Source organism: Hemitrygon akajei, chromosome 12 (genome assembly GCF_048418815.1).
Source record: "Hemitrygon akajei chromosome 12, sHemAka1.3, whole genome shotgun sequence".
In the NCBI taxonomy this organism is placed as follows: Eukaryota; Metazoa; Chordata; class Chondrichthyes; order Myliobatiformes; family Dasyatidae; genus Hemitrygon; species Hemitrygon akajei.
In genome coordinates this window covers 12293760-12318215 of record NC_133135.1, presented here as the reverse complement: position 1 = coordinate 12318215, position 24456 = coordinate 12293760, and the positions used below count along the sequence as shown (strand labels likewise).

The 24456-nt window shown below is 44.0% G+C and overlaps 1 protein-coding gene across 1 annotated transcript in view; it reads right to left on the bottom strand.

Annotated features, from left to right (window-relative positions):
* LOC140737429 (vitellogenin-like) overlaps positions 1 to 24456 on the bottom strand; it is a 120344-nt gene that overhangs the window by 16969 nt on the left and 78919 nt on the right. The window contains exons 25-31 of the mRNA XM_073063916.1: positions 23211 to 23423; positions 19967 to 20109; positions 19734 to 19872; positions 18136 to 18265; positions 8141 to 8318; positions 7963 to 8054; positions 2817 to 2911 (exon numbers count right to left, since the gene is read on the bottom strand). Coding sequence (XP_072920017.1) covers positions 2817 to 2911; positions 7963 to 8054; positions 8141 to 8318; positions 18136 to 18265; positions 19734 to 19872; positions 19967 to 20109; positions 23211 to 23423 — 990 coding nt within the window. The remainder of the gene's footprint in view (positions 1 to 2816; positions 2912 to 7962; positions 8055 to 8140; positions 8319 to 18135; positions 18266 to 19733; positions 19873 to 19966; positions 20110 to 23210; positions 23424 to 24456) is intronic.

The window sequence follows — 24456 nt, the reverse complement described above, 5'->3', positions numbered from 1 at the left end:
CAGATGGGTATAGATCACACACTGAATCACAGGCAGACGGGTATAGATCACACACCAAATCACAGGCAGACAGGTACAGACCACACACCAAATCACAGGGAGACAGGTACAGACCACACACCGAATCACAGGGAGACAGGTGCAGACCACACACTGAATCACAGCCAGACAGGTACAGACCACACACCAAATCACAGGCAGACGGGTGCAGACCACACACAGAATCACAGGCTGACGGGTACAGACCACACACCGAATCACAGGGAGACAGGGACAGACCACACACCAAATTACAGGCAGATGGGTACAGACCACACACCAAATCACAGGGAGACAGGAACAGACCACACACCAAATTACAGGCAGGCGGGTACAGACCACACACCGAATCACAGGGAGACAGGAACAGACCACACACCAAATCACAGGCAGACGAGTACAGACCACACACCGAATCACAGGGAGACAGGAACAGACCACACACCGAATCACAGGGAGACAGGAACAGACCACACACCAAATTACAGGCAGGTGGGTATAGACCACACACCGAATCATGGCCAGACAGGTACGGACCACACAACGAATCACAGGGAGACAGGTACAGACCACACACTGAATCACGGTCAGACGGGTGCAGACCACACACTGAATCACAGCCAGATGGGTACAGACCACACACCAAATCACAGGCAGACGGGTGCAGACCACACACAGAATCACAGGCTGACGGGTACAGATCACACACTGAATTACAGGGAGATCGGTGCAGACCACACACTGAATCACGGGCAGACGGTTACAGACCACACACCAAATTATGGCCAGACGGGTATAGATCACACACCGAATCACAGGCAGCCGGGTACAGACCACACACCAAATCACAGGCAGATGGGTAAAGACCACACACCAAATCACAGGCAGACGGGTACAGTCCACACACCGAATCATGGACAGACAGGTACAGACCACACACTGAATCACAGGCAGACAGGTACAGACCACACACTGAATCACAGGCAGACGGGTACAGACCACACACTGAATCACAGGCAGACAGGTATAGATCACACACCAAATCACAGGCAGATGGGTATAGATCACACACTGAATCACAGGCAGACGAGTATAGATCACACACCAAATCACAGGCAGACAGGTACAGATCACACACCTAGTCACCGGCAGACGGGTACAGATCACACACCGAATCACGGGCAGACGAGTACAGATTACACACCGAATCATGGCCAGATGGGTACACACTGAATCACAGCCAGGTGGGTACAGAGCACACACTGAATCACAGGGAGACAGATACAGACCACACACTGAATCACAGGCAGACGGGTACAGACCACACACCAAATCACAGGCAGATGGGTACAGATCACACATCAAATCACCGGCAGACGGGTACAGATCACACACCGAATCACGGGCAGACGGGTACACATTGAATCACAGCCAGGTGGGTACAGAGCACACACCAAATCACAGGCAGACAGATACAGACCACACACTGAATCACAGGCAGACGGGTACAGACCACACACTGAATCACAGGCAGACGGGTACAGACCACACACCAAATCACGGGCAGACTGTTACAGATCACACACCGAATCATGGCCAGACGGGTACACACTGAATCACAGCCAGGTGGGTACAGAGCACATACAGACCATACACTGAATCACAGGGAGACAGGTACAGACCACACACTGAATCACGGTCAGACGGGTACAGACCACACACCAAATCACAGGCAGACGGGTATAGATCACACACCAAATCACAGGCAGATGGGTATAGATCACACACCAAATCACAGGCAGACAGGTATAGATCACACACCAAATCACGGGCAGACAGATACAGATCACACACCGAATCACAGGGAGACAGATACAGACCACACACTGAATCACAGGCAGACGGGTATAGATCACACACCAAATCACGGGCAGACGGGTATAGATCACACACCGAATCATGGCCAGACGGGTACACACTGAATCACAGCCAGGTGGGTACAGAGCACATACAGACCACACACTGAATCACGGGCAGATGGGTACAGAGCACGCACCGAATCACGGGGAGATGGGCATAGAGCACAGAATGAATCTCTGACAGGTAGGTATAGACTACACAGAAAATCAATGGCTTCATCACAGGCACATAAGTTCAGACTGCACACAGAATCATGGGCATGTTCATGGGAACATAGGTACAGACTACACAGAAAATAGTTTTTACCTAAATATATATTGAATTACACTCAGTGGCCACTATATGGCCACCAGTAGCCCTGCTCATTAATGCAAATATACACTCAGCCAATCATGTAGCAGCAACTCAATGCATAAAAGCATACTCGCATGGTCAAGAACAGACCTCAGAATGGGGCAGAAATGTGATCTAAGTGACTTTGTGGAATGATTGTTGGTGCCAGATGGGGTGGTTTGAGTATCTCAGATACTGTTGATCTCCTGAGATTTTCACACACCATAGCCTCTAGATTTTACAGAGAATGTGCATAAAACAAAAATATACCTTCAGTAGCTGAAAGGTCAGGGCAGCATTATTGGCCAAAGAGCCTGCACTTTGCTTTAGTGTTTTATGTTTTTAATTAAATAAAAAATCCCTCACTTGCTACATTGGGATTTGAACTCTGGCCACAACAATGCTTTTCCAGACACATAAGCAACATAACATTTGGCATAACCAGCATGCTACCTTTTCCCATACAGGAACAGACTGATCTGTGTTTATCTGTAATCAAGGTTACCCCATGGAATATTTAGTACCTTAATCATTTTGCCATCGAAGAAGAGACTTTCAAGGCCAAGTTCAGGGTCTTTTATCTTCAGCCCATTGTCAGTCTGCTCAATGGACAAGGACTCTGCAAGTAACATGGTTGCCATCAACAGTTGTGCCCAGAGAGCAGACGCATTGAATTTGTTTTTGCTATTTAGAGATAGATGCAGCACTGTAATGGGAACTCTTATCAGGCCCACACCTCCCAATTACACCCATGTGATGAAGTAACACCTAACCGGTATGTCTCTGGAATGTGGGAGGAAACCTGAGCACCTGGAAGAAACCCATGCAGCCATAGGGAGAACGTATAAACCCCTTATAGACAGCAGCAGAATTGAAACCGAGTCACTGGAGCTAGTGGTTACACTACCACTGTGAAAGCAAATATGATTTGAGCCAAATTATTGTTGTTGATATGTTAGAGTTATAGAAATTCACGACAAAACACTTTCCAGAAAGGAAATTTTGGTTTAAAGATTTGTTAATTAACCTTGTTTTAAATTAACATTATTTTTGTCTTTTATTTTTATGTTTGCACTCTATTGCATTTGTAAAGTACTTTGAACTACATTGTTTATATGAAAGTTCTGTAGAAATAAGTCCTGAAGAAGAGTCTCAGCCTGAAACATCAGCTGTTTACTCTTTTCCATAGATAGTGCCTGACCTGTTGAGATCCTCTAGCATTTTGTTGTGTGTTGCTTCTGATTTCCAGCATCTGCAGACTTTCTCGTGTTTGTACGTTATTGTTATTATTATTAAAGAATTTCTGTGAACACATTGAATAAAGGTTGGTTAGCATGATGTTGTTTCAGTTTGGGGTGTCACAGTTCGGAATTCAATTCTGGTTTCCACTGTAAGAAGTACGCCTTCCCCGTGTGTGCACGGCTTTTCTCCCAGAGTCCGAGGGAGAACCATGAAGTAGGTTAGTTAGTCATTGTGAACTGTCCTGTGATTGGGTTAGGGTGGCTGAGCACAATAATATATGTTGTGAAAGTGACTTGCAAGACAGTGCTTTATGTTTGTGTAAGGAACAAACGCTTTGTGCCCATATGGTAGTAAATGTGGTCAGGACCATGGTGTCAAACAGTGATGGGACGGGGGATGGGTGTACACTCAATGGACACTTTACTAGGTATATTTAACATGGAGGTTGATAGGTTGTTGGTTAGTAAGGACTGTAAAGGTTATGGGCAGAAGATGGGGTTGAGGGGGATTATACCCTCAGTAGCCACTTTATTAGGTACACCTGTACATTAATGCAATTATCTAATCAGCCAATCACGTGGCAAAAACTCAATGCATAAAAGCACGCAGACATGGTCGAGAGGTTCAGTTGCTGTTCAGACCAAATATCAAAAGGGGAGGAAATGTGATCTAAATGACTTTGATCATGGAATGATTGTTGGTGCCAGATGGGGTGGTTTGAGTATCTTAGAAGCTGCTGATCTCCTGGGATTTTCACGCACAACAGTCTCTAGAGTTTACAAAGAATGGTGCAAAATACAAAAACATCTAGTGAGTGGCAGTTATGTGGGCAAAAATGCCTTGTTAATGAGAGGGGTCAGAGGAGAATGGTGAAAGTGGTTCAAGCAGACAGGAAGTTGACAGTAGCTCAGATAAACACACACACACACTACAACAGTGGTGTGCAGAAGAGGATTTCCAAATGCACGGCATGTTGAACCTTGAAGTGTTTGGGCTACAGCAGCAGAAGAGCATGACTCTGTGACCATTTTAGGAGGTATCTAATAAAGTGGCCACTGAGTACCTTTGTCTCATATGTGTCATAGGTATTGTCCATGCCACTTGAATCATGCTCCGTTGTTACCTAGAGGACTTCCTCTTGCCAAAAGGCTCTTGGTCACTTATTGTTCCCTGTCGGTCACCTTATGTTCAGACACTCCTGCATCTAGCTTCACTTTCTGTGCTGTATATACAGTCTATGTATACAAGTTAAACTTGTGTATATACTACTGCATTCAACAGTTATTTTTACACGGTATTTTAAAAGGTTGCTTTTATATTTATGTTTATTGTGTTTTTATGCTAATTATGTTTTTAATGCTGCATCGGATCTGGATTAACAATCATTACTATCTCCTTCATGCTCATGTACTGAGGAATTGCAATAAATAATCTTTTATGCACAGTAACACTCACAAAATGCTAGAGGAAGACAGCAGGTCAGGCAGCATCTATGGAGAGGAATAAAAAGTTGACACTTCATTCATAACCAGGCTCTTCAGCTCATGTAGTCCATGCTGATCTGATCTTCTGCCTAGTCCATTCTGCCTGCATCCAGACCATACTCTATCCATATACTGATCCAAGCTCCCCTTAAACGTTACAACTGAAACTATATTTACCTCTTCTGCTAACAGCTTGCATACTTGCATCACCCTCTGAGAGGAGTTTCTTCCCAAATTCCCCTTAAATATTTCACCATAAACCCACAACCTCTATTTCTGGTCTCATCCAGCCTGAGGGGAAAACGCCTGCAAGCATTCGTCTTATCTATTCTCCTCATACTTTTGTTTATCTCTATAAAATCTTCCCTCTTTCTCCTATGCTCCAGGGAATAAAGTCCTAACCCTTTTCATCTTTCCCTATAAATCAGGTCCTCAAGTCTTGGCAATACACTTGTAAATTTTCTCTGTACTCTTTCAATCATGTTGATATATTTTCTGTATGTAGGCGACCAGAACTGCACAGAATACTACCAGATTGGCCTTTCTGATGTCTTATGCAACTTCAACATGAAATCCTATCTCCTGTACTGAGTGCACACAAAATGCTGGTGGAATGCAGCAGGCCAGGCAGCATCTATAGGGAGAAGAAATGTCGACGTTTGGGGCCGAGACCCTTCATCAGGGCTAACTGAAAGGAAAGATAGTAAGAGATTTGAAAGTAGGAAGGGGAGGGGGAAATCCAAAATGATAGAAGACTGGTAGGGGTGGGGTGAAGCTGAGAGCCAGAAAGGTGATTGGCAAAAGGGATACAGAGCTGGAGAAGGGAAAGGATTATGGGACAGGAGGCCTAGGGAGAAAGAAAGGGGGAGGGGAGCACCAGAAGAAGATGGAGAACAGGCAGAGCAATGGAGAGAAAATTCTCTGTAACTTCCGCCACCTCCAGTGGGATCCCACTACCAAGCACATCTTTCCCTCCTTTCCCTTTCTGCTTTCCGCAGGGAACGCTCCCTACGCGACTCCCTTGTCCATTCGTCCCCCCCCATCCCTTCCCATCGATCTCCCTCCTGGCACTTATCCTTGTAAACGGAACAAGTGCTACACCTGCCCTTACACTTCCTCCCTCACCACCATTCAGGGCCCCAGACAGTCCTTCCAGGTGAGGCGACACGTTACCTGTGAGTCGGTTGGTGTGGTATACTGCGTCCGGTGCTCCCGGTGTGGCCTTGTATATATTGGTGAGACCCAACGCAGACCGGGAGACCGTTTCGCTGAACACCTACGCTCTGTCCACCAGAGAAAGCAGGATCTCCCAGGGGCCACACATTTTAATTCCATGTCCCATTCTCATTCTGATATGTCTATCCATGGCCTCCTCTACTGTCAAGATGAAGCCACACTCAGGTTATATACTGGCTGGGTAGCCTCCAACCTGACGGCATGAACATTGACTTCTCTAACTTCCATTAATGCCCCTCCTCCCCTTCTTACCCCATCCCTGATATATTTAGTTTTTTTTTCTCTTTTTTTCTCTCTCTGCCCATCACTCTGCCTGTTTCCATCTCCTTCTGGTGCTCCCCTCCCCCTTTCTTTCTCCCGAGGCCTCCCGTCCCATGATCCTTTCCCTTCTCCAGCTCTGTATCACTTTCGCCAATCACCTTTCTGGCTCTCAGCAGAGGCAACCATCTACTATCGCTCTTCAGCTTCTTCCCTGAGGCCAATATTTAATCCAATATACTCCCTCTTCTGCCTTCCACCACCTGGTCCAGATCCTGCTGCAAGCTGCATGCTTTGATAGCCTCCCTCACTCTCCACTATACCTTCAATGTTGGTGTCAACTGCAAATTTGGGAGTTTGTGCATTCTCCCTGTGACCACGTGGCTTTCCTACGGATGCTCCAGATCCCTCCCACAGTTCAAAGATGTACCGGTTGGTAGGTTAATTTGTCATTGTAAATTGTCCCAGGATTATGCTAGTAGTAAATAGATGGGCTGCTAGGCAGTGTGGCTCGATGAGCCTGGAAGGGCCTGTTCTGCACTATATCTCTAAACAAAATTTTTAAAATTGCTGATCCAATTTACCAGATAATTATCCAACTCATTTCATCCTGTCTGCTGTACTCAATGTTACAGATGCTCAGATGGCCATCTGTAGTCGGCATGAACCAGTTTTTCTGTGCTGTATGACCCTCTTACTCTTTTTCCATCTTCTGCTTGGATCTGAGTCCTTTCTCATCTCAGATCAACCTTATGTCACTTTTTTCATCACTTCCTGTGCTAGTGTTGAAGCAAAAATCTCATATATGGGAATATTAAACCAAGGATGTATGTAATGTCGCGGCTTTATAAAACACTGGTGAGGCCTCACTTGGAGTATTGTGAGCAGTTTTGGACCCCTTATCTAAGAAAGCGTTCAAAGGAAGTTCACAAAAATGATTCTGGGATTGAAAGGCTTATCATATGAGGAGCATTGGATGACTCTGGGCCTCTACTCACTGGAATTCAGAAGATTCAGAAGAATGGGTGGGGGAGAGATCTCAATTGAACCTGTTGAACGTTGAAAGGTTTCGACAGAGTGGGTGTGGGGAGGATGTTTCCTATGGTGGGAGAACCTAAAGTTGGAGGACACAGCCTCAGCATAGAGGGGTGTCCTTTTAGAAAGGAGATGAGGAGAAATTTCTTTAACCAGAGAGTGGTGAATCTGTGGAATTCATTGCCATAGGTGGCTGTAAGGGCAAGTCTTTATGTATATTTAAGGCAGAGGTTGATACATTTTTGATTAGTCAGGGTATGAAGGGATTTAGGGAGAAGGCAGGAGGTTTGGGCTGAGAAGGAATTGTGTCAGCCATGATGAAATGGTGAAGTGGACTCGATGGGCTAATTGGCCCGATTCTGCTCCTATATCTTATCTATGTATTTCTCTACATTGAAGGAATGATTTTACTCACTTAAACTGACTGGCAGGCTCTCGATTGGTACTTTGTTTTCATCAATTGTCAGCTGGAGATCTCCTGTCGTCGTGGACTCTATCTTTATTATGCTTTAACAAAAGGAAAGACAATTCATTATCTAAAATATGAATCAGTGGAAAGCTTCTCACACGCTGACTACATGGGCGTTGCTTACCTGTAATGCAAATTCATCTGTAGGGTCAGAGATTCTGCATAACGAGTTATCAGTACTACAAACTTCATGTCTGAGGTACAGTCCTGGACGAGTATATGAGAACATCCTTCAGGCATTTTATATTTAAAACTGTTCTCACTAAATGGTGTGACCATGTCTTGGACAACCGTGCATTCAGCTGAAAAATAAATGATTTGTTCATTTGAGAGACAGCGCGGAATAGGCCCCTCTGGCCCTTTGAGCCATGCTGCCCAGCAATCCCCCAACAACCCCCAATTTAATCCTGACCACAGGACTCATACCATCAGGTTTAGTGTGAGGGGTAATGAAAGTTCCTGAACCCGGTGGTGCGAGTCCTATACTTCCGGTACCTTCTTCTGGAAGGCAGCAGCGAGAAGAGAGCATTCCCTGGGTGGTGAGGGTGCCTAGCGATAGATGCTGCTTTCCTGTGACAGTGTTTCTTGTAGCTGTGCTCGATAGTGCAGAGGGCTTTACCTGTGATGGACTGGGCTGGATCCACTACATTTTGAAGGATTTTCCTTTTTAAGGATAACCAGCCAATATACTCTCCACCACGTATCTATAGAAATCGGTCAAAGTTTTAGAAAGAAATACAATAGAATCTTGAAAAGCCATACATAATCAAAGACTGACAAACAACAAAGGTGCCAAAGAAGACAAAATGTGCAAAAAATACTGATGGAGTATGAGTTTATTGATTTATTGACAGACACCATGGAGTGGGCTCTTCTGGCCTAGCATTCTCCCATTTAATCCTAGCCTAATCACACGAAAATTTATAATGACCAATTAACCTACCAAACAGTATGTCTTTGGACTGTGGGAAGAAACTGGGAGCCTGAAGGAAACCCACGCTGTCACACAGAGAATGTACAAACTCCTTACAGGCAGAGGCAGGAACTGAACCAGGGTCACGTGTATTGTAAAGCGTTGTGCTAACCACTAGAAGAAGCTAAAGTCAGATGTATCAGTATTACAGTGAAGTAAAGGGAATCACAGAGGCATGAGAGAGGAGTTGGGCAGAATTGATTGGAAAAGAACACTGGCAAGGATGGTGACAGAGAAATAATGGCTGGAATGTTTGGAGGAAATTCAATGGGATGTACAGTATACATCCCAAAGCGGAAGGAGTATTCTAAAGGGAAGATGACACATCCATGGCTAACAAGAGAAGTCAAAGCCAACATAAAAGCCAAAGAAGAGCATATAATAGAGCAAAACTTAGTTGGAAGTTAGAGGATTGGGAAGCTTTCAAATACCAAAAGAAAGCAACACTTCATTAAGAAAGTAAAGATGTAATACAAAAGTAAGCTAGCCAATAATATTAAAGAAGATACCAAAAGTTTCTTCAGATACATAAAGTGTAAAAGAAAGACAAGAATGGGTGTGGCGGGCCACTGGAAAACGATGCTGGAGAAGTAGTAATGGGGGACAATGAAATGGTGGATGAATTGAATAAGTATTTTGCATTAACCTTCACTATGGAAAACATTATGGTGAGAGTTCCAGGTGTCTGAATAGAAGGAAGAGAGTAGTTGGGAAGACTTTGGAATTGATTGTTAAGGATGTGGCTTTGGGGTACTTGGAGGCTCATAATAAAATAGGATATAGTCAGCATGTTTTCCTCAAGAGAAAATCTTGTCTGATTAATCAGTTGGAATTCTTTGAAAAATAACAAGCAGGATAGATAAGGGAGAATTGGTTGATGTGTATTTAGATTTTCAGAAGTTCTTTTACAAGGTGCCACACATGAGGCTGCTTAACAAGCTATGAGCTCATGGCATTACAGGCAAGTGGTCAGCAGCACTGGGGCTCCACAGGGGACTGTCCTGTCTCCCTTTCTCTTCACCACCTACACCTCGGACTTCAACTACTGCACAGAGTCTTGCCATCTTCAGAAGTTTTCTGATGACTCTGCCATAGTTGGATGCATCAGCAAGGGAGATGAGGCTGAGTACAGGGCTAAGGTGGGAAACTTTGTCACATGGTGTGAGCAGAATCATCTGCAGCTTAATGTGAAAAAGACTAAGGAGCTGGTGGTGGACCTGAGGAGGGTTAAGGCACTGGTCACCCCTGTTTCCATCCAAGGGGTCAGTGTGGACATAGTGGAGGATTACAAATACCTGGGGATACGATCTAACAATAAACTGGACTGGTCAAAGAACACTGAGGCTGTCTACAAGAAGGGTCAGAGCCGTCTCTACTTCCTGAGGAGACTGAGGTCCTTTAACATCTGCCGGACGATGCTGAGGATGTTCTACGTGGCTGTGGTGGCCAGTGCTATCATGTTTGCTGTTGTGTACTGGGGCAGCAGGCTGAGGGTAGCAGACACCAACAGAATCATATCTTGGACAATATGGTTGCATGCCATCTTGGACAATATCTCCCATCCACTCCATAATGTACTGGTTAGGCACAGGAGTACATTCAGCCAGAGACTCATTCCACCGAGATGTAACACTGAGCGTCATAGGAAGTCATTCCTACCTGTGGCCATCAAACTTTACAACTCTTCCCTCGGAGTGTCAGACACCCTGAGCCAATAGGCTGGTCCTGGACTTATTTCCACTGGGCATGATTAACTTATTATTATTTAATTATTTATGGTTTTATATTGCTATATTTCTACACTATTCTTGGTTGGTGCAGCTCTAACAAAATCCAGTTTCCCTCGGGATCAATAAAGTATGTCTGTCTGTCTGTAAAGAATGGATAAAGCAGTGGCTGATTGACAGGTGGCAGAGTGGGAATAAAGGGAGCCTTTTCTGACTGGCTGCCAGTGATTAGTGGTGTTCCACAGCCCAATCCATTTTATGTTATATGTCAGTGATTTAGATGATGGAATTGATGGCTTTGTTGCAAAGTTTTCAGATGATATGAAGATAGGTTGAGGGGCAGAGAGACTGCAGAAGGACTTAGACAGATAAAGGGAATTGGCAAACAAGTTGCAGTTGGAATACAGTGTCGGGAAATGTATAGTCATGCACTTTGGTGGAAGAAATGAAAGGGTTGATTATTTTCTAAATGGAGGGAAAATACAAAAAAACTGAGGCACAAAGGGACTTGCCAGTGTTTGTGTAGGATTCCCTAAAGGTTAATTTGCAGGTTGAGTCTCTGGTGAGGAAGGCAAATGCAATGTTAGCATTCCTTTCAAGAGGACTAGAAAATAAAAGCAAGGATGTAATGTTGAGACTTTATAAAGCATTGGTGAGGCCTCACTGGGAGTATTGTGAACAGTTTTATACCCCTTATCTTAGAAAGAATGTTCTGAAACTGGAGAGTGTTCAAAGGAGGTTCACGAAAATGATTCCAAGTTCGAATGGCTTGTCATATGAAGAGTGCTTGATGGTTCTAGGCCTGTAAACTCTGGAATTCAGAAGAATGAGGAGTGACGTCACTGAATTCTATCAAATGGTGAATGGTATTGATAGAATGGATGTGGAAATGATGTTTCCTATGGTGGGAGAGTCCAAGAGCAGACGACACACCCTCAGAATAGAGGGGTGTCCTTTTAAAACAGTGAAGAGAAGGAACTTCTTTAACCAGAGAGTGGTGAATCTATGGAATTCGTTGCCACAGAGAGCTATGGAGGCCAAGTCTTCCTGTATATTTAAGGCAGAGTTGACAGAATCTTGATTGGTCAGGGAATGAAGGGATATGGGGAGAAGCCAGGAGATTGGGACTGAAAGGAAAATTGGATCAGCCATGATGAAATGGTGGGACAGACTCGATGGGCCAAATGGCCTAATTCAGCTCCTACATTTTACAGTCCTATGGTCTTATGAATTGTAAAAGTCCTTGAAAATGAGTATGTTGTTTGTAGAATCAGTTCAGAGTTGTAGTCAGTGAAACTATCCACATCAGTTCAGGATCCTGATGGCTGTAGGGTGATAACTGTTCCTGAAAGTGATGGTGTGGGACTTAAGGCTTCTGACCCTGCTGCCTGATGGTAGTAGTGAGAAGAGAACATGGCCTGGATGGTGGGGGTCTTTAATAATGGGTGCTGCTTAGTTATGGCAGCATTCCATGTTAATGTGCTCAGTAGTGGTGATGGCTTTGCCAGTGATGGACTGAGCTGTGTACTTCTACGTTCCTGAAGTTTCTTTACCAGGCCATAATGCAAAGAGTTAGAACGCTCTCCACTGTCCATCTATAGAAGCTTATCAAAGCTTTTGGTGACATGTGAGGTATTGCACTTTGGAAGGAAAAACCAAGGTAGAACATAAAAGGTAAATGGTGGGACACTGAGGAGTGCAGTAGAACAGAGGGATCTAGGAATACAGATACAAAATTCTGTAAAAGTGGCATCACAGGTAGATAGGGTAGTAAAGAGAGCTTTTGGTACATTGGCCTTTATAAATCAAAGTATTGAGTATAAGGTTTGGAATGTTACGTTGATGTTGTATAAGGCATTGGTAAGGCCGAATTTGGAGTATCGTGTGCAGTTTTGGTCACTGAATTACAGGAAGGATATTAATAAGGTTGAAAGAGTGCAGAGAAGGTTTACAAGGATGTTGCCGGGACTTGATAAACTGAGTTACAAGGTTGAATAGCTTAGGTCTTTATTCCCTGGAATGTAGAAGAACGAGGGGAGACTTGAAGGGGGAAAAGTTTAAAGGGAACACTAGGAGGAGCTTCTTCACACAGAGAGTGGTGGGAGTGTGGAATGAGCTGCCAGATGAAGTGGTAAATGTGGGCTCACTTTTAACATTTAAGAAAAACTTGGACAGGTACACGGATGAAGGTGTATGGAGGGATATGGGCAAGGTACAGGTCAGTGGGACTAGGCAAAAAAATGGTTTGGCACAGCCAATAAGGGCCAAAGGGCCTGTTTCTGTGCTGTAATGTTCTATGGTTCTATGGCAATGCCCTTTAGTTCGTAACTGCTTGGATGTGTGCAATTTAAGGAATTCTCATGAAGCTAAATACATTTCAGAATCAGGTTTAATATCAACAGCATGTGACGTGAAATTTGTTAGCAGCAGCAGTTCAATGCAATACATAATCTAGCAGAGAGAGAGAAAAAAGTAATAAATAAACAAGTAAATCAATTACGTATATTGAATAGATTATTAAAAATGTGTATCAACAGAAGTATTGGCTTGATTGACACCCTGTTCAACATCTTTAACATTAATTTTTTGGCACACTATCAGGCAGCATGCATTGTCCACAGAATACGTTGCAGCTACTCACCTAGGCTATTCTAACAGCATTTCTCTGACTTGTAACCTCAACCACCAAGGAGGACAAATCCGTCAGGCACATGGAAATATCCCCACTGCAGGATCTCCTCCAAATAGCCCATCGAATGGGGGCAACACCATTGAGCACATTTACAAGGAGCACTTGTAAAAAAGCAACAACTACCACCCAGGCTATGCTCTCTTCTCACTGGGCAGGAGGGAGAGAAGCCTTAGGTCCCACACCACGAGGTTCAGAAATACTGTAGTTATTACACCACAACCATCAGGTTCCTGAACCAGTGTGGATAACTTCACTCTCCTCAAATCTGAACAGATTCCACAATCTCTGGACTCACTTTCAAGGACTCTATGACTCATGTTTTCAATATTGTTTATTTGTTTTATTTGCTCATTTTGTTTTCTTTTATACATTGGTTGTTCATTTTTCTTTATGTATAGCTTTTCATAAATAATATTGTATTTCTTTTTTCCCCTGTAAATGCCCGCAAAGAAATGAATCCAGATGCATTATATGGTGATATACTGTATACATACTTAAATAATAAGTTTACTTTGACTTCGAAATTGTCACAACCAGGCGTCATTTTTAAAAGAAAGAGAATTGCTTTTAGTTAGTATATGAACTGTGTTTTCTTGGTGTCATCTTGTGGGTATGCAGTGTTCCTTGGATTGTTTACCTTTTATGTCTAATTGTTTGTCTTTAGACTGGCTCTGGTTTTTCACTTTGATCTGCTGATGTCTCATTTGTGATCATGAGGATTGTGCAGCTCTCTATCTGTTTGTCACTTTTATTCAATTTGGGGTAACTTAATTAACACGGCATTTTCAATGTCCTGTATTGTCTTTGGGGATTATTGCTTCGTCTGGACACTGGGGCAGTCTGATTGGTCCTGAACTCCTATGTGCTCAGGGGGACTTGCCAACACATCTTTGCTCAGTCGTTGGGGATCTTTGTCTGATGGAATTCAGACCCAGTGCTTCTGTGAATCATGAGTGATTTCAGTTCTTCCTGCGCTCTTGTTTGTTTTGCTGGCTAATATCCATACCAAATATTTTGCTTTGTTTGATTTGCTGAAGTCTCTGTGATTCCTCCACTTTGAGTTCATAGGACATAGAACATATAAATCTACAGCACATTACAGGCCCTTCAGCCCACAATGTTGTGCCGACCATGTAACCTACTCTAGAAACTGCCTAGAATTTCCCTAGCACATAGCCCTCTATTTTTCTAAGCTCCATGTACCTATCTAAGAGGCTCTTAAAAGACCCTATTGTATCCACTTCCATCAGTGCTACCGGTAGTGCATTCACCCACCCCCTCACTCCCTGTGTGAAAAACTTACGTCTGACAGCCCCTCATTGCCTGTTTCCAAGCACCTTAAAACTATACCCCATCGTGTTAGCTATTTTAGCTCTGGGAAAGTGCCTTTGGCTATCCACATGATCAATGCCCCTCATCGTCTTATACACCTCTGTCAGGTCACCTCTCATCCTCTGTTGCTCCAAGGAGAAAAGGCCAAGTACACTCAACCTATTCTCATAAGGTACACCCTCCAATCCAGGCAACATCCTTGTAAACCTCCTCTGCACTCTCTCTACAGTATCCACATCCTTCTTGTAGTGAGGTGACCAGAACTGAACACAGTACTGCAAATGGGGTCTGACCAAGGTCTTACAAAGCTGTAACGTTACCTTATGGCTCTAGAACTCAATACCATGGTTGATGAATGCCAACACACCATACGCCTTCTTAACAACACTGTCAACCTGTGCAGCAGTTTGAGTGTCCTATCGACACGGACCCCAAGATCTCTTTGATATTCCACACTGCCAAGAGTCTTACCATTTATATTACATTCTGTATTCAAATTGGATCTTCTAAAATGAGCCACTTTACACTTATCTGGGTTGAAATCCATCTGCCAGTTCTCAGCTCAGTTCTGCATCCCGCTGTATCAATGTCCTGCTGTAACCTCTGACAGCCCTTGAGACTATCCACAACACCCCCAACCTTTGTGCCATCATCAAACTTACTAACCCACCCTTCTACTTCCTCATCCAGGTCATTTATAAAAATCACAAAGAGGAGGGGTTCCAGAACAGATCCCTGTGAAACACCACTGGTCACTGACCTCTATGCAGAGTATGAACCATCAACAACCACTCTTTGCCTTCTGTGGGCAAACCAGTTCTGATCCACAAAGCCAGGTCTCCTTGTGTCCCATGCATCCTTACTTTCTGAAGGAGCCATGCATGGAGAAACTTATCAAATGCCTTACCAAAATCCATATACACTACATCCACTGCTCTACCTTCATCAATGTGTTTTGTTACATCCTCAAAGAATTCAATCAGGCTCGTAAGGCACGACCTGCCCTTGAGAAAGCCTTGTTGACTATCCCTAATTGGATTATGTCTCTCCAAATGCTCATAAGTCCTGCCTCTCAGGATCTTCTCCAACAACTTGTCCACCATTGAAGTCAGACTCACTGGTCTATAATTTCCTGGGTTATCTCTACTCCCTTAATTGAGCAAGGAAACAAAATCTGCAACCCTCGAATCCTCTGGTACTTCTCCCGTCCCTTTTGACAATGCAAAGATCATCGCAAGAGGCTCAGCAATCTCCTCCCCATAGTAGACTGGGGTTTATTTCATCCAGTCCCAGTGACTTATCTAACTTAATGCTTTTCAAAAGCTCCAGCACATCCTCTTTCTTAATGTCTATATGCTCAAGCGTTTCAGTCTACTGAAAGTCATCTCCACAATTGCCAAGGTCTTTTACCCTGGAGAATACTGAAGCAAAGTATTCTTCATTAATTACCTCTGCTACCTCCTCCAACTCCATTACATTTTCCCTATCGCACCTGATTTGTCCTATTCTCACACGGCTCATCCTCTTGCTCTTCACATACTTGTAGAATGTCTTGGAGTTTTCCTTAATCTTGCTCACCAAGGCCTTCTCATGGCCCCTTCTGGCTCTCCTAATTCCTATCTTAAGCTCCTTCCTAGCAACCTTGTAATTTTCTAGAGCTCTAACAGTATCTAGTTTCTTGAGCCTTTCTTTAAGTTCTTTAGTAATCCTTACAGAAATGTATTGCTGGACTTCCCTCATTTCTGTGTCTTAATCTCGGGACTCCTGATCCAATAGCACCTGTGGTGTACCATCATGAAGGGCTGAGAAACTTTAACATAGTTCACCATAACCTTCTCAGGAGGAGTTAGGGAAGGCAATATATGCTGGCCTTGTCCGAAATGCCCAATCACAAAAATAAATAAACAGCTGTTAACCGTCTCCATGACTATTCTCTGCCCCTAAGGTGTTTCTTTCTTGCTTCTCTGGTTTCTCACCAATTTTCATAGATGCACCAGGGAAGCACCTGGATGCATCACAGCTTGGTATGGCAACTGCACTGCCTAAGACTGCAAGAAATCAGAGGGTTCTGAACATAACCCAGTCCATCATGTAGACCAGCTTCCCTCCATTGGTTCTGCCTAAACTTTCCACTGCCTCAGAAAAGCAGGCGACATCATCAAGGATGTCATTCTCCTGTTTCCCTCTTCCCATAAGGCCAAAGAGAGAAAGCCTTGAAAACACACACCACCTGGCTCAAGGACACCCACCATCCTGCTGTTAGAAATCTCTCGAATAGACTTCTCATCACAAAAAGCCGAACTCTTGATCTCCCAATGTACCTCGTCAAAGCCCTTGCATTTTATTTGCCTTCTCGCACGGCACTTTTTCTGTAACTGTAACACTGTCTTCTGCATTCTGTTTGTACTTTTGTATGACATAATCTGACTGGTTGTTATAGCCAGGGGTGGTAATGGGGACCCCAAGTAACGGAGAGCGGTGGGTGTGTCTAACTCGATGCCATGCATGGTGGTAGAGGCGGATACATTAGGAACATTTAAGAGATTATTAGAAAGGCACACGGATGAAAGAAAAATGGAGGGCTATGTGGAGGGAGGGGTTAGATTGATTGCGGAGTAGGGTAAAAGGTTGGCATATCATTGTGGGGCAAAGGCCTATACTATGCTGTAATTCATGTTCTATGTATCTCAATACATGTGACAACAATAAACCAATCCCACTTCAGCCTTTTCATAAACAAGAGAAAATCTGCAGATGCTGGAAATCCGAGCAGCACACACAATATGCTGGAGGAACTCAGCAGGCCAGGCAGCATCTATGCAAAAGAGTACAGTTGATGTTTCAGGCCAGAATCCTTCTGAAGTCCTGCCTGGCTTGCTGAGTTCCTCCAGCAATTTATGTGTGTAGCTCAGCCTTTTCATATCTGCTCCATCCTTCTCAAGACATTGACATCCTTGCTAAATATAGAAGTCAAAATTATGTATTTCAGCTATCCTATTTATTTATATTTATTGTGTTTAAAAAAAAATTATTGTGCTCTTTTTCTTGTGTTTTTTTGTGTTGCATCAGACATGGAGTCATAATTATTTGGTTCTCCTTGAAAAAGACTAAACAGTTGATGTTTTAAGCTGAGACCCTGCGTCAGGACCTGATGAAGGGTCTTGGCCCAAAACGTCGAATATTTACTTTTTTCTGTAGATGCTGCCTGGCCTGCTGAGTTCCTCCAGCATTTTGTGTGTGTTGATCTGGACTTCCAGCATCTGCAGATTTTCTCTTGTTTTGTTCTCCTTTACACTTGTGTACCGGAAATGACATTGAACAATCTTGGATGCACTTCTCTTGAGTGTACTCAGACAAGTGGAGCTGAAAATCAGGTGACAACAAAAGTGACATACCTGTGGAAGTTGATGAGAACATGACAGGTAAGTAAGGAAGGAAGTGAAACCCTTTCGGTTGCTTTGAAGGGGATTTGACATCAAATGGGAGAGATGCTGGGATGAGGAGAGCTGTTCGGCTGTATACATGCTGGAGGTGAAGAGAAAACACTATGATCAAGCTGAGTTGGAGAAAGGAGTCTGAGTATATATTTTTCATGACTTTCTATAGGTTTTCGTATGCCACAGAACAGGCCATTGAAACTATGCTAGCGCTTAGAGCAATCCCAGTAACCCAATTCCCCAATCTATTCTCTCATGCCCATCAATTCTCCTGATTCTCTGACTACCCCATCACCACAGGGACAAAATGGTAGCATAGGAATTATGACAATGCTTTCACAGTGCCAGTAATTGAGGTTCAATTCCTCCCTGTGTGTTCTCCCTTTGAGTGAGTGGGCTTCTTCCCAGTGCCCTGGTTTCCTTCCCTGTTCCAAAGACGTACGGGTTGGTAGGTTAATTGGTCACATGGTTGTAATTGGGCAGAATGGACTCATTGGGCTGGAAGGGCCTGTTACTGCGCTGTATCTGTAAATAAAGTAAAATACATTTGGGTTTATTCATGCAAACCAATTAATCCAACAACATAGAGGAAACTGGAGCACGTGGAAGAAAATATGGCCGCAGGGAGAATGTGCAAACTCCACGTATGATTCCTGAGGCCAGCATTGAACCAGGCTGACTGAGGCTATGCAGCAGCACTGATGGCTGCACCATAATGAAATATTACCATTGCTGTCAAATAGGAAATGAGGCTCAGGATTCCACAAGTGGAAAGGGAAAGGTTCAAAGGTTCATTTATTATCAAAGTATGTGTGCAGTGTACAACTCTGAGATTCATCTTCTCACAGATAGCCATGAAACAAAGAAAATCTTAGAGTTGTTCAAAGAAAAACAAGCATCAACCCTCCCATGCACAAAAGGAAAACAAATCATGCAAATGGCAACAAAAGCATCAACCCACCCACATGCTAAAAATAACATTGCCACCCCCCATGCAAAAAAAATTGCGCAAACGGCAACAAGAAAGAATGAAAAAAAAGCGCATAAAAACATAAAACTGAAGAAGTCCCATTGGAACTACAGTCTACCCATAAATCGCAGCACTAGATAGTCTGCTTCTATAAATGCTGGTTCACTTCATGAATAGTCAACTTGCAAGGACCTCAGAACCATGAGTAGGATGATTCAGTTGTGGTGATGGGTTCTAGATAGTGTAGACATTGAGAGGATGTTTCCTATAGTGGGGAAGTCTAGGACCAGAGGACACAGCCTCAGAATAAAAGGGCATCCTTTTCGAACAGAGATGCGGAGGAATTTCCTTAGCCAGAGGGCAGTGAATCTGTGGAATTCATTGCCACAGATGGTTGTGGAGGCCAAGTCATTGGATAGATTCAAAGCAGAGTCTGATAGGTTCTTGATTAGTAAGGGTGTCAGAGGTTACAGGGAGAAAGTAGGTGAATGGGGTAAATCAGCCATGATGGAATGGTGCTGCAGACTTGATGGGCCAAGTGGCCTAATTCTTCCCTAATGTCTTAGGGTCTTAAAAAGAAAAATACCTTAGAGTCTTTGATCATGATATCAAAGGTTCGTTGAGATGTTGCAGCCAAAATGGCAGATATTTGACGAGGTGTTCCCTTTATGTGCCTTTGGGAGAATCCCATCAGGAAGAGAATCCTGGCCAGTTGGTCACCAATCCTGTAATGGAATTGACAGGAATTAATACTCCTTCTCACGCATGGAATGTGCAGTAATCCAGTGAAAAATGAGTGTTACGTGCAATGATGCCTACACTTGGGCGGTATCTTTCAAGGACTGCGGCAACCTGCCCCACTTTGCCTTGAGCAGAACAGCAGGATGAATCTTTACATGACCCATGCTTGCTTTTCCTGCAATCTTGTAGTCCTGGCAATCCTGGCCCCATCTCAGTGTTCCCTGAAATGTTACACAGGAAAATCAATCAATATTATTTCCATTCTTAGGATTCATTAAAAAATACTTCTTCTATAAAATGTCCCATGCCTTTTCCCAGTGGAGTGTATTCTAACTGGTTCATCACCATTTGTTATTGGAGGGGGGGGGGGCACGACTGCACAGGATCAGAAAAAGCAACAGAAAGCTACGAACTCAGTCAGCTCCATCATGGGCACTAGCCTCCTCAGCATCCAGGACATCTTTAAAAGCCTCAAAAAAGCGAAATCCATCATTAAGGACCCCCATCGCCCAGGACATGCCCTTGTCTCATTGCTACCTTGAAGGAGGAAGTACAAGAGACTGAAGATACACACCCACTGTTTTAGGAATAGCTTCTTTCCCTCTGCCATCAGATTTTTTAAGAGGACAATAAACCCGTGAACTCCACCTCACTATTTTGCTCTCTTTTTACATTATTTACTTAGTTTTTAATATAAATCTTATTGCAACTCACAGGTTTCTTTTTAATGTATCAGACTGTACTGCTGCCACAAGACAACAAATTTCATGACATATGTCAGTGATAATAAACCTGATTCTGATTCTAGCATGGTTAATAAGGCATTGATGGAGTGGACAGTCAATGCCTTTCTCCAGGGTGGAAATCACTAATATGAGAGTGCATAATTTTAAGATGATTTCAGGGAAGTATAGGGGGAATGCTAGAGGCAAGTTCTTTACACAGAGAGCTGTAGGTGTGAGGAACACCCTTACCAGGGCTGGTGTTAATGGCAGATACATTAGAGGTATTTAAGAAACTCTTAGATAGGCACATGGATGATAAAAATGGAGGGTTATGTAGGAAGGAAGGTTAGATTGATCTTGGAGTGGATTAAAAGTTTGTACAACATTGTGGGCCTGTACTGTTCTGTCACGGGCGGGGACAGGAATGGACCCAAATGCAGGATGCAGACACTGAAGTACTAGGGGTAGGACAGGATGGGGATGCCATGGCATTTAAGGGGTAATGCAGGCAGGGCTGGATCCCAGAGGTCAGACAGGCAGGAGAATCCCAGCATTCATGGCAGGGCAGGAGGATCCCCTTGGGCGGGCACATAATCCCTGGGCAGGGCCACCTCCCAGGCAGGAACAGAGGCCTGGGCAAGACACAGAACACCTGGGCAGGTGCTGGCACAACCCATAGGGAGCAATGGGTGGAAACGGTCAGAGTCCCCAGGACGGGCCGCATGGATCCCAGACAGGGCCAGATCCCAGGCAGAAACACAGATGCCTGGGCAAGGCGCAGACACCTGGGCAGGTGCGGGGCACAACCCATCAGAGGTGAGGGGTAAGGAAGGGAACAGACTCCCTCCGCCAGGCAATGGCAGACAGCCTGGCTTCCCCAATGGAGGCAAGGGAACAGAAGGGAGCTGGGTCCAGGGTGAGCAGCAGGACAACCGGGATACACCGGTAAATAGGGAGAAGCAAGCAGACAGCACAGGCAAGGCAAATACAGCAGAACCGCAGGACCAGCGCACACGAGAGAAGCAAGAAAACACGACGAACCAGGCAGAACAGGTACAGAGCAGGTTGCAGAGCAGAATGCAGAGCAGGCAAAGAGCAGGCAAAGAGCAGGATACAGCACAAACAAACCAGGTTCAGAGCAGGCAAAGAGCAAAACAACCACTCAACTAGGCTCAGTCCCCGAGCCCCTTATAAACACCTGCCCCCCCTAATAGGCAACAGGTGTACCTCCTTAAGCCAAGATGATCCAGTGGCTCCGGGTGACAGGAGGGCTGGCTGCAAGGCCCGGAGTCCGTGGATCGGAGCAAGACCCGGAAGGCAGGCTCTGGACCGGACCCTAACATGTCCTATGTTCAACCTCTCATATTAATCATTTCTTCCATCACCCATAAGTGTGAAGTGATGCATTTTACAAAGTCAAACCAGCTGAAAGCTCTTACTATGAATGGTAGTGCACAGAAGACCATAATGGAATAGAGAAACCTGGGAGTACTAGTACATAGAAACAGAGTCACAGGTGGACAGGGTTGAAGTCTTTTTACCTGGGTGGTAATGGCAAGTATTAGATGGCATACGTTTACAGTGAGAGGGAGAACGCAGGAAGGAGAATTGTGGGGCAAGATTTTTTAAAATTTAAAAATGCAGAGAGTGGTAGCTACTTGGAACAAGCTGCCAGGGGATGGGGAAAGAACCAGACATGGTATGAGATCAATGTTTAAAAGGCATATAGACATGTGTGAACAGGCAAGGACTTGAGGGATATCCATGTGTTGTACAGTTGGAAGTCGAGGCTCAACAGCCAGAGCTGAGGCTGCGGTTCTCTGTGAAGTCAAAACCCAATGTCTGCAAATCTGAGCCCAAGACTACTGGCTGTAGGCTTGAGGCCAAAGAAGGTTGCCAGTCCTGGAGTTAAAGGACTGTGGATGTGCATGAGTAGAGGAGAGGAATGAGGCTTAATTTGCTGCTGTTGTTTGTTGCTGCTTGTGATCTGTGTTCTTCTGTTGAGCATCGTGAGCATGTTAGGTTGGTGCCAGAATGCGTGGCAACAGTTGTGGGCTGTCTCCAGGTGCGCTGGTTGCTAACACAAACAATGCATTTCACTGTATGCTTTGATGTACACATTAATAAATTGAATCTTGGACTGAATTACTTTGAGAGGTTGTGCAGGTTTTATTAAAGTGTAGAAGAACTAGAGGTGATCTTACAGATATGCATAAAATCTAGAGGGGTTTAGATAGGGGAATGCACAGTCTTTTACCCAGAGCTGAGGAATCAAGAACTAGGCTTAAGGTGAGGGGGGGGGGTGATTTAATGGGAACTTGAGAGACAACTGTTCACCCAGAAGTTGGTCAGTATATGGAAGAGACTGCTAGAGGAAGAGATTGAGGTGGGCACATTAATATGTTTAGAAGGTACTTGAGCAGGTACATCGATAGGAAATGATATGGGCTAAATGGGATTATCGTAAATGGGAATCTTAGTCAGAATGGACCAATTGGGTTGAAGGACCTGTTTCTGTGCAGGATGACTCTGTGGTTCTACCAGGTATAATTTTAAATTAAATAGAGCCTTTGTCAAGAAGAGAAGTACTTCTTTACCAATGCCAGGCGATCATAGGGCAACTCTGCATTGATACAGACTTTCCATTTTCCACCATCTTGAATTTCGTCCACAACAACTTGCCACAATCGTATGTCCATTAAATTGTCCGCAAAAAATCTCGTCTGGTAGCCCTTTTCTTCATTATCGGTGGTAATGGCTCGAGTGAACAAAGTGAGTATCGGTGGCATTAAACCTCCAAGGAATGTGGACTGGAGAAGACAAAATACCCGGGAACATTTGTGTTATTGTTTGGAACTGCAAGAGGTCGATAGATCTAGTTTATAATGTCAGATCTAATTTATAATGATAAGTTGACAAAAAAAAGAATTATCAAATAACAATTTGGATAAAATTATGATGAGGTGCTTTGGAAGAGATATAAAAGAAATTATTAGGACAGGTCGCCTGTTCAATACATGGGTCATGACCAAAGCCAAAATTGGCTGGAGTCGCTTAGGACTTTAGTGCAAGGGTGTTTATTACAAAATTTACAAAAATTAGCGAAAGTAGTGAAAAGAAAACTGCCAATATTTATAAAACGATATCTACCAGAAGGTTCAATAGTAGTTCCATACTATTTTTGTCCATTGTGAACTCCTGGCAAACCCAATTTCTCTCTCTCACTGAGAGCGATGAGTCACATTTATTGGACACCAGGACATACTACCTTTAATTACCCACAAAGTTAACAAGATTACACATGAATTAGAATATGGTGCACCCCACAATGTGGATACAAGCATATTACAAAATAAACAGAAGTATCTACCTTAAATACAGTATATAAATAATATATACACATTTACACATCCCATTACTAAAGAAATGGAATATTCTGCTGTGTATGGTGAGAAAGGCACCACAAAGCCAACTCAAGCATATCAGCTTAGTTTAGAACCCATTATGAGAATACACCAGGGAAGATATTGAAGTGTGTACACTCACTCACACACACACTCACTCACACACACACACACACACACACACACACACACACACACACACATACTCACATGCACACACACACACACGCACTCACACACACACGCACACTCACACTCACACACACTCACACGCACTCACACACACACACACACACTCACACACACACGCACACTCACACTCACACACACACTCTCTCACACACACTCACACGCACACACTCACACACACATTCACACACACACACTCACACACATATATATATGAATCTCACCATGGCAAATGGTAAATCAAAGCTCA